Below are 13227 nucleotides of genomic sequence, written 5' to 3'. Positions count from 1 at the left end.
CTATAACATTTTGATATGGTACTTGTTTAAGGTATCACATACGTATAGGACATCGAATAAAAAAGAAAAAGCAAGATAGAAGAGATTCAGCTTTTGCTCTTTCGTTTTCTTACACCTTTATTTCGAGAGCGTTTTTCCTAGCTATTTGGCATAATGGAAGATCTTTTTCCTCTTGTCCTCTCTCTCCCTCTCTTTCTCCCTTTGTATCTTTTTTTTCAAGTACTGGTACGCGTTGGTAGCGGTTGAAAATGGAATCGACGTGCTCGCGATAGTTTACTTCGTCTCGACTTTAACGAGGAGCCCGAATGCAAATTCCGTTTTATCGTTCGCACGAATGCATATATACAATATACAATATATATATATATATATATATATATATATATATATACGAGCAAATTTACTTACATACATACATAGATACCTAGATACATACATACATACGCTTATTCTCGAGGTTTGCGTTTTTAGTTGAAGAAGGAGAAGGAAGCCAAATAAGAGGGTGGTCTTAAATCTCTTTCCGCGCCTCGCGATCTTGACTTTAGTATTTCCCGTATACCCTTTATACTTTGTTCCTTTATTTTATTTTATTCCTTCGTTTTTTTTGCCTCTTTTTTTTCTTCCTATATTAAGTCTTCGTTCTCTCGAATATACATACCCGTTTCATTACGATCTAGAGCTTTCGCGTTGAAGAATTTACACAGATTGAGTGCTCGTTCTACCGACTAAATTATTATTCGTCAAAGAAAGAATATTTGCTCGTTTTTTTACTTTTCCTTTTCCTTCCTTCTCATTTCTCGATAAATCAAACAAGAACGTTATCGTTGCGTTTAAAGAACAAAATTACCTGATTCACGATGATTCCGATGATAGTATCTCATCGTCGTCGTCGTCGTCGTCGTCGTCGTCATCGTCGTCGTGTTGGTCGATTCGGATCGGAGTTTTGCGAGGAGGATCTCTTTCGAGCTAAAAGTATGCAGCCTGACGTTTCCTTTAGCTCTTTCGGTTCACGACGGTCCAGGATGCGGGATACGCGAGAACGACGTTGGTCGGCGACTCGCTTCGTCTCCTGAGGCTCTCCTGCGGCAGGAAGTGGCCGTCGAAATTATCTTTAGACTGCGAAAGGTGGTGCTAATGCCTTTGGTCCGGACTTTCCGGCCTAATTAGCCCGGAACCATTAAGTTTATCTACGAGCTACTACTATTTCTCTCTCTCTCTCTCTCTCTCTCTCTCTCTCTCTCTCTCTCTCTTACATTTCCCCCCCTCTTTCTGTCCCTATCTTGCTCACTCGCGTTCTCTTCCAACCCCCGTCGGGAATTGCGACGTCGTAGGGAAGTTTTGCCTCCAACCTCTGCCTAACTTCGAAATGATTAAGCTCGAATAGGCGGATCCTCGTCGTAACGGGTAAAAACCAACTTGGCTCTGATGATGTACGATCCTTACGCGTTCGTTATCTTACCGATCCTTTGAATTTTATGAAGCATTCCAGGAGAATCGGATGAATAACTCTCCTTTAAAGCACCTTCCACTAGTCGAACCACTAATGAAGGGCATCGATCGGAACGTAATTAATTTTGTATTACATAAGCGTAGCACAGGGGAAAATTGATTATCGTCGAAGATATACGATATTATATCGTTGCTTCTTCTACGAGAAAGAAGAGCCCTTGGATCTATTGGAATAGCTTAAGAATGAAACGGATCGGTTTCTATCCTCCTCGTTATGCGATTAAACCGCATGGTTTTGGCACGGGAGAGCGAGAGTAATCGGAATCTAATAATAGTTGGATGCGCTTGGCGAATACGTTTTTGCAACTATGACCGAGGACGATAATGGCCGTTGCTTCTAATTAGTGCGAGCCATTAAGTTTATCTATGATCGTTAGAGTCACAAGAGCGTAACTTCTTGCTTGACCGGTGATAAAACGTTTATGCGTTTTCGTATTCACCTTTGGAAGATCTACGACGTCTTTCCTACGGCGTCTTTGATTTTAAATCGTTGCTATTATTGGTATCTATATTCATTTATTTTATTAATACACGTCGATGAAAGATTATCATTTCTATGAAAGATTATTAATAAGATTTAGGAAGACTTTGTTATCGATACTTTCATCTACGCATCTTCAGTGATAATCGGTATATACTTCGCCATCGGCAAAGTTATCTTATAGTTAAACGACTGTCGCCTTTCGTGGGATACTCTAAGCTCGCTACCACATCTAGCATAGTTCGCAACTCCATTATAGTTTCGGGATGAGACCGAGCGTCATATATGTACGTATGCATCTATATACGTACATACGTACACACACACACATACATACATACATACATGTGTATATATATATATTTTACCTGTTAAGGTTTCTCTAGAAAGCTCTTACTATAAAACCTTTGATAAGGTATTAACGAGATCGGAAAACGATTTCTAAAACATCGAAGTTTATGAGCAGTACGATAAAGCTCCAACCAGGATATGATAACAGAGGATTAATCCATTAAAGAGACGTTTACATTACGTGGAGATATTTTCGAACTTTTAATTAAGACGAACGAGAACTAATTTAATACCGTCTTACGCACTTCCTAATAAACTAACGTTACTTAATTTCAAACAGCTGCCCTTTAACGAGACCGTCGTTAAAAAATAAAATACGTCTTGGATATACACGGTCATGAAAATTTTCCTTTAGGCATTGTAATTAACAACCTTTGCTCTCGCAATATCGAGAAGGAATTTCATTTAGGATCGTGTTAAGGATGAACGTTATACGTCGTAATTGGCACAACAAACGTCAGGAACGGTTTAATTATTTTTAATATCCGACCTTTTCCGACACGTTTTTCGTTAATTATAATATTATTTTTATCCGCCACATTTTCGAGTTGTACTTCGTCGTTATTTCGGATAAAAAAAAATAAAATAAGATAACAAAACAAATAAATAAATAAAAGCCAAAAAAAAGACGAACCGAGCGTTATCTGTCTAAAAAAAAAAAAAAAGAAAAAAAAAGGAAAAAAGAAGTAGCTTTAATACGAATAATATCATATTTTTTATCGTTCGTTAAAAAGTTTCACGTATTTCCTTTCTCCTTTCTCTTGTTATTTTTTTTTTCTTTATTTTAATTTTTCTTTTTTTCCATTTTTTCCCTTTTGTTACATCGTGCCTTCCCATATGCCAGAATAGGGATCCTATCATCAAGGATTTTCGTGGTTGCTTCCGCAGATCCTTTTTGCGAAAAGCCGTTCTACGAGCTTGCAAAGAGCTCGCGGCAACTCATATTACCAGAGTGTTCCTTCCTTCCTTCCTTCCTTCCTTCTTTCTTTCCTTCCTTCCTTTCTTCTTTCTTTTCTTCCTTCTTTTCTTTCCACGACTCATTTCATTCTCTTCTTTTTCTCTCTATGTTCTCTCTTTCTCTCCTCCTCTCTCTTTTTTCTTTTTCTTTTTTTTTTTTATTGTTTCTTTTTATTGCATTCTTTCATTCTTACAAAGCTTCCCGCTTCTTCTTGACATTCATACCTATCTAGGTTTTAGTGAGCGGGTCTTAAACTTTAGATAGAATTTCGATAATAAAGTCACCTTTATACGATCGTCGTGTAGTACGTATATGTGTGTGTGTAGAAAATATCTTAAATTTTCATGGAATTTTCAAATCCGCGTTGTTAGAGAATTTTAAATTACCCTACTTTTCTCTTCTATGAAATGCTAAACTCGAGTATACGAAGTATGTAGCCTGACGAAAAGGATCTTTACTCACGTGGATGAAAATAACGATCGAAACTATACTCTTGCTAATAAATAACAAATTTATCGAAACTATATCATTGCGTTAGAATACAAAGATAAATGTTTATTATTTCTTTTTCTTTTTCTTCCTCTTTCTGTATTGAAAAATTTCACTTTAACATTCGCAAATATTGGCATCGTTATCGATAGAAATTTCAATGTATACTTTTTCATACGATCGAACGCTTCGGAGATACGGTTCGAAGATTTAAAAAAAAATAAATAAATAAATGTTCCTTAGTATTTTTATGTAGATATTATTACGATCATAGAAAACTCACCTTTGCGAAATGTACGTAGTATCTATGTCGTGTTGTCCTCCGTTCGAAATAACGTGGTAGGAGAAAAATTGGAGAAATAAATGGATAATAGGGAAGTAAATAATTGGAGATGTAACGCGAAATGATATGACGAAGATGATCTATAGTCGTCGATGAACAATCGTTTCCTTGCATAATTAGAAATCGTAAGGGATGTTCTTGGTAATATACGATAGGAGAGCCCAAGAAGATTGTTGAAGACGAAGACGCGAATGCAGGAACCTTGATAGGAATGGAGAAGGGGTTATGGGTAAGGCTACAACAAAACAAAACACGATGAATGTCCTGATGTGCAAGCTGTAAGCATAAAAAGGATCAGAGATATAAGAGATTACGTGAATCATTATATATATATATATATTGTATAAAAGAACATTAGAAATAAGTTATATGTATATACATATATGTACCTTGGCAGTGCCGCTAGATGCGCTAGAAGCGGGCGAGCGTCACGTCCTCGGCGAACGAAGAAAACTTATCCATATCTTCAATGAAAAGGGCGAACGGCGCAGCGAACAAAGAAAAGAAAAGAGAAAAGAAAAAGAAAAAAGAAGAAAGTAACGAAAAGGAAAGCAAAGGAAAAGAAAAGAAAACAAAACAAAACAAAACAAAAAGAAAAAGAAAAGAGAAGAAAAGAAAAGAAAAAACACACGTTGGATTAGTTTAGAAAAATATTAACATTAGATCATTGATTATAATAGAATTGTATGTTTACGTCTATACGATTATATTATCGATTATAATCTATTATACTATCGTCTTTCATCTAACTGTATTTACATACGTTATTTTGATTATGAATGGAACCGTATTTTCATTCGTCATTCGATCGATAACATTACAATAGATAACAGACAAGGTTTTCTCGTCCTCGTACCACACTAACGCCAGTATCTCTCGAAAGGTTTTCGACGACGAACGCTGCGGTGACCCTCGTGAAACGCGAATACGAGAACCACGCGGTCGTCCCAGAAACGGCCATAGTTCTATTTCCGTCGCTCGTGAATCATCCTCGTTTCATCTATCTCTTTTAACGGTTCTACGACCATTATATACTTCGGTCATACGATTCTAGATCCTTTACTATCGTATTCTTCGATACGTTATTCTCGATCGTATCCCTTTAATTTTTCGTCGGATCGGGTGGACGAGGGTGGAATCAAGATCGATATCTTTGTTTAAATCATACGAAAGCACGCATACGCACATATTACGCGCACGAACATTATTTATTTTACGATCGGTCAATACAGATTTTGTCAGCTATCAATCGTTTAAACGTATTCGAACCGATGCTAAAGGCCGAACGAAATACGGTGTATTTTCGATATGGGAACTAATTACGAGATAGGACATAATGCGTAAACGAGGACATTAAACCATTGGACTGATGCTAAACATCGAATTGTCAACAGAACTTTAACGTTCGCTATACTCGACTCGACTCGAATCGAATCGAATCGTACCGTATCGTATCGTATAGAGTCGATTCGTTGACGACAGTAATTTCATTATTATTACGTTACAATCAGCTTGATCACGCTTACACCACTTTCCAAACTTCATTACGTAGAGATCGATCAGTTTCACGTTGTTGGAGTAATTGATGCAAATGAATACCAAAAAGGGAAGGACATTAGGGTTTGAAAATTTGTTCTTCCATTATTGTCCGAATAATCTCAGTAATCTCGAAATCGTCAGGACGAACGATGCTTCGAAGGATATTGGGAGAGAAGGATATTACTAAGGTCGAACCAAACGCGATGGTATATGTAGATGGTCGAAGTGTATATCGGATGTTGGTCGATGTATTGGACGGCACCCGTACGGTAATACGCATCAGACTACATTTCACGGTTGATCGAGATTCGCGCTAGCTCCATAGACAATTTCCCAAAGGGTTTCGGAACGGTATAATAGGCTAGCCAAGGTATAGCGTGGCCACCTAATTCTATGGCATTAGGTCGGAGTCGTGCGAAGGGATAACTCGGATAACTGCTGCTTTCTCTCTCGGGGTAAATTTGTCAATAGCGAAGATGTAGAAGGAGGTGAGACGAGGGATGAGAGGAGGGGGTAAGGAGGAGAGAGGAGAGTGAAGCAAGAGAGAAGGTGGAGAAGCAAGCGGATGACTGTGCGCGATTACGAACGAAAAGATGTCTATCACGTCGCGTGTGTTATATTTTTCTTCGGTATATAAAATAATAACCTGTTCGAAGGGAATCCTTCGAAAAACACAAAAATACACGTATTCTGATAATTTCTTATTTTCATAATAAAAACTATAAATTTACAACGGACGAACGTTATCGTCCCTATATAAGAGGTGGAATTGCTTATGAAGGAAATAACAGCAATGGAGATTTACTGGGAGATAGAAGGTACGTCCTTTTTGCATATACATACATACATACGTACGTACGTATATACGTACGTACGTACGTAGTTCGACGGTTAGGCGGATCGGGTCGATGGTACGTCGTCCTGCTAGTCGTCGTTATGGTTTAACGCGTCCAGCCGTGCAACGTCGTAATGCGAATTCATCGTCGATGAGAGCGTCGGGGCGGTCGCTCGTGTAAACATCGCGTGCAACTTCGTTTCGAGTGAGACAACAGAAATTCTGCGATTGCGCTTATATATCGCACGTTTCGACGAAGGCCGTAAACCGTTCGAGCGACGATTCGAGAAATGATTCGAGCTTGCTAGGCTCGATCCACCAAGTCAAACTTATAGCTTTGTTGAAAGTTCAACGAACGATTAAACATTCGTGAGTAACATACATATGTATATCCAAAGTTGACCGACCGTTTGAAAGCCTTCTTTGATTAATCAACCGTAATTAGTTGCAAGAAATTAACGAGTTTAGTAATTTTTTACGTATTCTTTTCCTTTTTCCTTCTTTTTTTTTTCGTTTTACATTTTATCTATTCGTAAAAATATAATAAGAAACAATCGTTTTGTATGAACGAAACGTAATAAGATCCTTCAAATGGCCCTCGTTGGAACATGGAAGTACGACGGTCGATCTATCCCCAGGCGGAATCTCCTTTGTCTCCGTGCTTTATTCATCCAGTCGTCGCGTATCCGTCACAATTAGATGTTACGTTTCGTTTGTTTCTATCTTTTAAAATCTTTTATATATTATCTCGATATCTCTACGTATATGTACACATACGTAAATACTTGATTGGCCTATACTATAAAAATATTTGCTTAGAAAATTAATCGATCGATCGATCGATCGATGGATTAACGATCGTTTCTGTCTTTGATTCTTTTTCTTTCAACAATTTCTTCATCTAATTTCTCCAATGTTAACGTCGAGACGATATTCACTTTCCTTTTCTTTTTTATTCTATCCTCTCTTCAGATATGTCCGAACTAGCCGCGAGCGCAAAATTGGAAATAGGAAATTTTTCTCCTCCCTCGTTTCTTCTTTATTTTCTTTTCTCTATATTCTCTCTCTCTCTCTCTCTCTCTCTCTCTCTCTCTCTCTCTCTCTCTCTCTCTCTGTCTATCCCTCTCTTTCTCTCTTAGTTTTCGTTTCTCCTTCTCGCTGTTATAGTCGCAGAAACATTTATCATCGGCCACGACAGCTTTATCGCGCGGCGGGCTCGTTATTTTATTTAGTAAAAAAAGGACAAGGAGAAAAATAAAAAAGAAAAAAAAAAGAGAAAAACGAAAACAAGGAGAGAAAAAAAAGGAAAAAGGGAAATGCACGGGGAAGAAAAGAGAACAAAGTAAATAAAGAAAGAGAGAAGAAAGAAAGAAAAGAGAAAAGTGAAGAAGCAATAGGAAAGAGGGAGATAAAGTCGAACGGTTCGGGGAGCTTATAATCGGCGCGTTCGATCGCACGTGAAAATTTATTCTGTGGTACCCATCAAGCTTTGCGGTCGATATTTCAATTTTTTTTTTCTTTTTTCCTTTTCCTTCTTTTTTTCTGTTTTCTTTTTTCTTTTTTTTTTTTTTTTTATAGATATACGTTTAAATCCGCTGATCGACGGCATATCGTCCTTTCTCTCTCTTTCTCCCTCTCTCTCTCTCTCTCTCTCTCCCTCTTGCTCTTTCTTTCTTTCTCTGTCTCATTTATCCGAACGAAAGGACGAACGAAACCAAACGAAACGAAACGAAACGAACGGACGAACGAACGAATGAACGAACGAACGAACGAACGAACGAACGAACGAATGAATGAACGACCGCTTTAATTTATTTCTCATGTTCCTCGTTGGATTCATCGTTGTTATCCAGCTCTCCAGGTGTATATGCGAACGCATGTATCCTTTGCAATAATAACCCTGTGGATAGACGAAAAAAGCGTGTTACGAACGCATAGAGATGAAATATTTTTTCTCCCCTTTGGCTAAGGACACATCAAAAAGACATAAAACGCGTGACCGCGTCCTCTTTTTTCCTTTTTTCTTTTTTTTCGTTTCTTTTTCGATCGTTCTCCACCAAACGGTTCCCTTTTTTCGATGTTTTTCTTTTTTCCTTTGTTTCTCTTCATCGATCCTGTAACGTTCGAATTTTTATCGTAAAATGCTGGTTTGAACGATTAACGATGACACTGTGTTTGACAACGTACTATCTGTATACGATTTCGTAAATCCAACGTGTGTAAATCATATATCGATTTACGAGCAAGATTTTTAGTAATATTTAGAGATTATTATCTGTTTGTTTTTAGGTAGTAAACTATGAGACTTTCATTATTTTGGATGTACAATGATGTTATTATAATCGTAGAATCCGTGAAGGGTGAAATACCAGGCAAGAATCGGTGGCGTGTAATCATGCTCTATAAAGCGAGATAATCCAAAAGCAAGGAAAATAAAGAGAGAGAGAGAGAGAGAGAGAGAGAGAGAGAGAGAGAGAGAGAGAGAGAGAGAGAGAGAGAGAGAGAGAAGGAGGAAGGGAGAGAGAGAGAGAGAGAGAGAGAGAGAGAGAGAGAGAGAGAGACAGAGAAAGGTCGTCGACGTTGTAAATTCGTTCAGCTGGAGTGGGGCGGGAAATTTAAAGTGCCCCTACCAGTGAACAATCGCGGAAAGCTAACAAGCCAAATGGGATGTAAATCTTCGTTGATTTTACATTACGTCATTCGTCGGGATTTGGGAGACACGAATGAGACAAAAGAGAACAGAATGAGAAAGGAGAAAGAGAGAGCGAGAGAATGAAAGTGAGAGAAAGAGAGACTTGTAAATGCTCGTAAACGCGATGCAAGGCATTAAGCGAGCCAAAAGGGTCTCGAATATACGACACATCTTACTTCCCGATGCCATTGCTTTTACGACTCTTTGGTGAAAATTAGTAAGTAACGAGGAAAATTTCTAATCGATCCTATTCCGTCATATCCCGAAATACGATTACTAGAAACTATTATCGTTTTTCTGTCATAAATCTACCTATAGAATTTTATATTTTCGTACATTTATATATATAATAATCGTGTGTATAAATGTAAAAATGATGAAGAAAAATGTTAAGGGTCATTGGTTAAAATTATTTATCCGATCGAACTTCGCATATTGCTCACTTCGATAATTTTTAAATCTCTATCTTTAGATTCCTATTTTATCGAATGACGTTAATAATTTTATAAATGAAGTGTTATTATATTTATCTACGTAGATGCACACACGCACACACATATATATACTCACATACACACGCGAATACACGTAATACTATCTGTTAATATCAGTGGAATGTTAAAATCACTATATTGTACGCTTGACAGGATATAAATTTCCGAAGTAAAGCGGAAATTGGAAGGCAGGTAGGATCGCGAGGCGGATTTACAGGAGGCAGAGGGACATATACATACATGAGTCGTTTAAAAACGGTTTCACCGCGAGAAGTCGGATACAACGGGGGAGATGAAACGGGGGTAGTAAAACGGGGGAGGAGATAGGGGTATCGGTCGTTTTCATCGGATCAGACACGCAAATAAACGCATTGTCCTGTAGGGTACTCTCGTGTAATCGGCCGGTAACGCTCTTCTCTCGCATCGCTATGCCACTCGTCGAACGGATGACAAAATGCAAAATGGACGAAGATTTGCATCCGAACTACCTTGCTTCACGGGCTGCCGGTTCTCTCTCTGTCGTTCGACATGCACGAGTTTTGAGAGTGGGATGAGGTAAAGGAGAGGAGTGGAGAGGAGAGTCGTAGTAGTAGTGGTAGTGATAATGGTAGTGGTAGTGATAGTATTAGTGGTAGTGGTAGTGGTGTGGTAGTGGTAGTGGGAAGTCGCCAACCGTACCGAACGAATGCTCTCGTTCGATTATGCGAACGTCCGTCGTATCGTCACGGTCGATGTGTGACCCGGCATAATTTTGCTGGCCCCTACCTAATGTCTTTCCGACTTACACTGCGCCAAGATACGCCTTTTTGATACTGACGATTATTCAAATGGAATTTAAATATTTCAAAGGGATAATTTCTATTCGATGAAAAAGGCGAAATATTTAATTGAAGTTCTATTCTTTTATCATTATATCGAAGAGAATTTTTTCTTAATACGTGTTAGTACTTAGAATGTTATCGTTTTAAAAACAATCACACACACACACACATATATATATATATATACTCGTTGTTTCATATCGTTTCTTTATCCGTTTAAAAGAAAAGTCGATTGCAGAGAGAATCTGCTTTATAGTATGTATGTATGTATATTTTATGTCTATGTGTATATATATATATATATGTACTATTTTTCGTGGCATGGGAGTTCTTTTTCGTTCTTTTCAGTAGAGTTTAAGTACGATCAACTTGCTTGTAGAGTATCGAAGAAATCACGAAAGAGTGCAAGAGGAAAGTCAAAGTTTTGCTTGGGGCTCGCTCGGTTACGGAACTTTTTAACCGAATTGAGTTTTGCATCTTTCCAACAAGTGTATATATATATATATATATACATACATACATACATACACACACACACATACATACATGTATAGTTGCCATATGTATACGTATCGCACAAGAATACGACTAGGGTGAAAGTGATATGAGTTACGAAGTTTAGTAATATTTTTCTGGAAATTCTATCATAGATAGAATTCTATCGAAGTAATATGCGCCCTTCGGTACTTTTCGAAAACGTCCGTCTTGAATTTCAATGAATTTAAAATTAAAGTTCGCTCCTTTGTAAAACAAAAAATCGTATCAGATCGATTTTATATTTTGATAACTCAAACCGCTTGATTCCGATTTGCCCGAACGAATTTATTACTTTATCGAAATTCCTTTTTAATACTTTCAATTGAAATCGATTACGTGGATGTTGCCTTTTAGTAATATTTTTATTCTTTTTTTTTTTTGTTATCATCATTGTCGAATTTTATTTCCCTTCCTACGGCTATCCGTTCTAACATTGAAAGGATTTTTGTTTGCTAGGGAAAAATAAATACGCCGTTCGACATATTTGAGGAATACTTAGTCGTAGTAAAAACGAAGTTTTTGTTAGCGACAAATAACTATTTCATGATAATCAATATTTGCTCTTAGTCAAATAAACGAAAAAGACTGGCTAGAAATTATTTACTCATCGAAAAGGCCGACATATTCGTTCAAATAAACGTAATTCGAGCCACGCATTAATCCATTTAGATGGTCGATCGAAATTCAAGGCATTAATAGTGCGGTAATTGTTCCGATCGTTTTCATTTGTCCTTGAATTATTTCCAAACATAATGTTCACCCAATGGATATTGAATTTATGTGGCTGCTTTATAGGACATATATGTAGATTCGTTATCAATTTGACAGAGTAATTTCCATTCATTTTTGGTTGAAATTATATTATCGATAAGTACATCCGTTGAGTACGAGAACGTTACTTAGACTCGTTAAAAAGTAATAGAATTATTCTTTCAGTATCGTAGCATTATCGTTTAGCTATTAGCCATATCCTCCGCGATAACGTTCACGTCGCAGTCCTATCAAAAATACTTTATGCACAAGTCAGTCTTTTCCGTCTTTCAAAAATCGTTAGATGTCACCTTTTACTTCGTTCCAAGTTCTCGAGCAATTTTTTCCCCATCAATGCGCATAATTCTTAAGAAAAGATTTCAAGGCGTTTCTATTTTCTCGGTCATTTCGTATCTCCCATTCTTTTATCCACTTCTTACCAACAAACCATTATCTCTCATTGATAACACCTTATAATTTCAATCTAATCCGATCGGAATCGATATTAACAATTAATTCCATTATTTCTCTCGACTTTCGATTATAACTCACGCGATAACAAACAACGCTCGATCTCTAATTGAGATAAATATCAACCTTGAAAAGAAAATTCTACTCTTAAAAGTCTTTCTCTCTTTCTCTAAAATTGAAATAAGAAAAAAAAAAAGAAGAAGAAGAAGAGGAAGAGAAAAAAAAACAAGAAAAAAGAATGGAAAAGGAAGAAAAAAGTGAGGAGAAAAAAAAGAAAACAAGAAGTATGGAATCGAAGAGTATAGCCAAAAAGGATCGGTTGAAATGGTTGGATCAACTTGAACGTATCTACTTAACAGATACTAACGATCGAACTTTAACACGCCGGCGGGCAAATCGTTAGGAGGCTAGCTAGCACCGCGTCCGTACCGTGGGCGCACTAATTTGACAGTGAATACGAGATGTGCCGCACAATGAGGCCGTGAGGAATGGCAGGCAATAGGGGTCTCGTGCGGTTAATGCGACGAGACTAATGAGAAGGACACGTCCTCGAGATGCATGTTCGGATACCGTTTCGTGGACGATCGCTCGAATTCGCTTCTAATTAAGGCGTTAATGAAGACCCTTGGGAGCGAACGATCGGTCTCACGAAATTCAAGGCACGCATTCGCCACGTCTCTCTATCCATCTGTCTATCTCTATCTCTCCACCCTCTTCCCCCTCAATCCCTCCCCCTTTCACCCTCTCTCCATTGGCCCGTCTCTCATTCTTCCAACCCAACCACCCACTTCTTCGTCCTTACTTCCTCCCTTCGTTCCTTCCTCCCACCATCTTAGATCCATTTCCTTTTTGTCTTACGCTTTCGTGGCGCGTACAGAGAAAGATGAATGATCGTTCGAGCGATAGAATTCCTTACACGCGACGACGATCTTAGAACATCGCGTGTCGGCTACACGC

The 13227-nt window shown here is 37.9% G+C and overlaps 2 protein-coding genes and 1 long non-coding RNA gene across 9 annotated transcripts in view; 1 reads left to right on the top strand and 2 right to left on the bottom strand.

Annotated features, from left to right (window-relative positions):
* The window catches only part of LOC127069774 (uncharacterized), a 275276-nt gene that overhangs the window by 8111 nt on the left and 253938 nt on the right, over nt 1-13227 (top strand). The gene's annotated exons all lie outside the window — the stretch shown is intronic.
* LOC127069705 (protein vein) overlaps nt 1-13227 on the bottom strand; it is a 231043-nt gene that overhangs the window by 7176 nt on the left and 210640 nt on the right. The window contains exons 6-8 of the mRNA XM_051007062.1: nt 4521-4595; nt 4072-4407; nt 848-1080 (exon numbers count right to left, since the gene is read on the bottom strand). Coding sequence (XP_050863019.1) covers nt 4543-4595 — 53 coding nt within the window. The 3' untranslated portion in view covers nt 848-1080; nt 4072-4407; nt 4521-4542. The remainder of the gene's footprint in view (nt 1-847; nt 1081-4071; nt 4408-4520; nt 4596-13227) is intronic.
* The window catches only part of LOC127069561 (protein FAM214A), a 133777-nt gene that overhangs the window by 60521 nt on the left and 60029 nt on the right, over nt 1-13227 (bottom strand). The window lies entirely within an intron of this gene.

The sequence above is a fragment of the Vespula vulgaris genome, chromosome 1 (genome assembly GCF_905475345.1).
Source record: "Vespula vulgaris chromosome 1, iyVesVulg1.1, whole genome shotgun sequence".
Taxonomy (NCBI): Eukaryota; Metazoa; Arthropoda; class Insecta; order Hymenoptera; family Vespidae; genus Vespula; species Vespula vulgaris.
The sequence above is the reverse complement of the archived record's forward strand: the minus strand, read 5'-3'. Positions and strand labels throughout refer to the sequence as shown.